The sequence below is a fragment of the Octopus sinensis genome, unplaced genomic scaffold, assembly GCF_006345805.1.
Source record: "Octopus sinensis unplaced genomic scaffold, ASM634580v1 Contig08302, whole genome shotgun sequence".
In the NCBI taxonomy this organism is placed as follows: domain Eukaryota; kingdom Metazoa; phylum Mollusca; class Cephalopoda; order Octopoda; family Octopodidae; genus Octopus; species Octopus sinensis.
The window spans coordinates 55-3,687 of NW_021830893.1; the positions used below are offsets into that span (position 1 = coordinate 55).

Consider the following 3,633-nt stretch of genomic DNA (forward strand, 5'->3'; position numbering starts at 1 on the left):
ACAGTCTTTCACATTATATTTCTATAACAGAAACGGTCCTTGCTGCTGTTCCACACTGAATCATGCATACGCTAACACGCACAAATGAAACACATACATCAACACAGGGCAAAGACATAGATATGAGATCGTAAAGGAAATACTCCCGCATTTCATGATGGGGAAGAAACAAATGCGTCTTTGGTTTTCATTGATATATTTAATCAAAGTAATATTTCCTCTCATTATTCATAACTTAATCCCGTTTATTTTGTATACTGTTGATCTCACGGACACGAAATACTTCAAGTTTCGTAGCAACGAAACACTCAATATAATTTTTAACCACAGCAAAATGGATAATCTGTTCTCCCTCTAAATAATGTTGCAATGGGTTGAAAAGGGGATAATCAAACGGTGCAAGATCGGGAGATTAAGAAACGTGTTCTAAGACTTGTATAGTTAGAGACATAATCTGTTCCTGTGTAACTTGGGCAATAAATGATCCTGGCAGAATCGTTAGCACGCCAAGCAAAATGCTTAGCGGCATTTCGTCCGTCTTACCGTTCTGAGTTCAAATTCCGCCAGGATCCACATTGCCTTTCATTCTTTCGAGGTCGATAAAATGAGTACCAGTGCAACGCTGAGGTTGATGTAATCCACTAGTCCTCTCGTTCAAATTTCAGGCTTTGTGACTATTGCAGAAAGGATTATCGTGGAAAAGCAACACCTTTTTACGATTAACGAATGATGAATGCTTTTTTTCTGTAAATTTTTGTGAAATGCTTCCTATTGACGGTAATACTTAGCAAAAAAAAAAATGTTTCCTTTTGACTTTAAACATCATGGTAGACGACACACTTAATAATCCACGAAGCAAAGAGCATAACATCTTTAAAGTGTAGTCCTGGCTTGGACAAAACCATTATCATTCTCATTGGATATGATTATGGAACGCTCTATTTTCATGATTTGTGATGATTCTACCCAGGAAAGGTTTGGTAGCAAGTCTACTCGTCAATCACCATCAAAGGCAACTCTTGAATTAAGATGAGAAGCAATTAGACTAAGAGGAAACCACTGACAATGTTTCAGGATACTTCCTAGTTCATGAAGATGTTTTATGACTTGAACATTGACAGAATTTGATCGGTCAGATTGAGAGGAATCTACGAACGAAATACATCCACAGTGAAACTCTCCAAAATATCGTTGGCATGTCCTGACTCTTAAAGCCTCATTTCTATAGACAAAACAAATAATTCTTGTCGCTTCTATTGCTGACGTGTTCCGTTTGAATTCATACAGAATGCAGAGTCTGATAGGAGACTGATCTAAACTCATTGTAGAAGGATAAAATTGATACGAATTTAACCATTACGATATAAAATAATCCACAAGGAAAAAGATTAGATCAACAGTTTACAAAATAAACGGGTTTAAGTTATTAAAAGGAAGAGAAAAATTCGAGAGGTTTTTTTGTGGACTGAGAGGCTGGCTTATTAGAGACCCCCTCCATAACGTCCATTTTTTTCCCATTGGACCAGGAGGAGGTAGTGAGGTTATATGGCCTTACTTTGGTTGAGAGTAAACTTGATAAATTTTGTCCTATTGTTAAAATTGATGTTTATTTCACTATAAGTATTGAGAAAGTACTCTCAAAGTGATCCTATCCAAATGCTATCGGACCTTCTTTCCAAAGTAATATGTATGTATATATGTATGTATGTATGTATGTATGTATGTATGTATGTATGAATAACTCAATGGTTGTTTGTTTATACGACGGCTTTGAGCCAGCAAATCTCTAAAGTAAGGCACAGTAGCTTCATGGAAGTACTGACCAGCATCCATATCCTCTGGAAAAAGATACATTGGGAACACTATTTTCTTGCCTATATTCTTCGAAATACTTTTACTCTTTGTTCTTCTATTTTATTCCTTATAAACTATGAATTTTATTCCCTCTAAGCTGTAAATTTTCCCCGTCTGAAATATTCATACCTTGTCTATGATGACGGAATGCCCAGTGTACGGATACGCTGACCAACCACTTGGATTATACCAGAAACAGCTGTAAGATTTCAAATTCATCTTACCCTAACTGAATTATTCTAAATGACTTGAGATACTATATATATATATATATATATATATATATATATATATATATATATATATATATATATATATATGGTGTGTGTGTGTGTGTGTGTGTGTGTGTATTTATATATATGAGGCGACGAGCTGCAGAAACGTTAGCACACCGGGCGAAAAGCGTAGCCGTATTTCGTCTGCCGTTACATTCTGAGTTCAAATTCCGCCGAGGTCGACTTTGCCTTTCATCCTTTCGGGGTTGATAAATTAAATACCAGTTACGCACTGGGGTCGATATGATCGGCTTAATCCCTTTGTCTGTCCTTGTATGTCCTCTCTGTGCTTAGCCCCTTGTGGGTAGTAATGAAATAGGTATTTCGTCTGACGCTACGTTCTGAGTTCAAATTCCGCCGAGGTCGACTTTGCCTTTCATCCTTTCAGGATTGACAAATTAAGTACCAGTTACGCACTGGGGTCGATGTAATCGACTTAATCCTTTTGTCTGAACTTGTTTGTCCCCTCAGTGTTTAGCACCTTGTGGGCAATAAATAAATAAGAAACTGCTGCAGGTTGGATGATGTAAAGGATAAAGGAACTGTGGATTAGAAGATCAAGCACATTGGATTTGTGGCTGATGGAATAAAAGAAGGTAGCCAGATAAGTTTTGGGAATTAGTAAGGTCGAAATGGAGGGACATGGGTGTGCAGGAGAATGGGGAATAGACGAGGCACGATGGTGGAATGCAACGTAAAAAGGAAACGGAAAGAGGTGAGAATATGGAGGTTAGGAGGGAGGAGGTCCCACGGCAAGCAGCGTTGATGACTGATTATGAACGAGACCGTTATATGAAGGAGCAGATGAAGTATCGGAATACACAGGGAGCAGAGTTGGAGCAACAGTTATTTAGCTAGAGGTGATTTAGTGTGACTGGAGTGGAATAAGACGAATTAGATGGAGGGGTCGGATTCAGTAAGTTATGGCATCTATTCCTAGCTGATACCTTATTTCAGCGTGGATTTTGAAACCCTCCACATCCACAATTTCTTATTATAACGCTTAAAATAAAACGGACATCGGTTTTGCTGGGTTCACAAAACTACAGTTAAACATCTGAGCGCATGCGCACGTGTGAAATGTATATATAATATATATATATATATATATATATATATCTATATATCTGTGTGTATGTGTGTGAGTGGTATATATGTGCATGTGAGTGCTGGCCTGTAATATATATATATATATTATATAGATAGATAGATATAGATAGATAGATTAGATAGATAGATAGATAGATAGATAGATAGAGTAGATAGATAGATAGATATAGATAGATAGATAGATTATAGATAATAGATATATTTATACACTATATATATATTTCGCCATGATAGATCGCTAGCCACTAAACCTTTTTTTATTATTTTCTCTCCCTGTTCATTTCTGTGTTCCTTTCTGTCGAAGAGCGTAGGCTCGAAACATAAAACACTTTCTCACTTACCGAGCGTTAAACTAATATATCTGTTTGTTGTTTACACACCCGTCTTCGTATTT

General features: G+C 36.9%; 1 protein-coding gene across 1 annotated transcript; it reads right to left on the reverse strand.

Moving 5' to 3' along the window:
- Nucleotides 1–996: 996 nt before the first annotated feature.
- LOC115227863 lies at nucleotides 997–1,323 on the reverse strand. Its single transcript, XM_029798576.1, has one exon. The coding sequence runs from the start codon at nucleotides 1,321–1,323 to the stop codon at nucleotides 997–999; it is 327 nt and encodes a 108-aa protein (XP_029654436.1).
- Nucleotides 1,324–3,633: the final 2,310 nt, after the last annotated feature.

Coding starts and splice junctions, on each gene's coding strand:
- LOC115227863 (XM_029798576.1), bottom strand. CDS start 1,323: ATGAGTTTAGATCAGTCTCCTATCAGACTCTGCATTCTGTATGAATTC.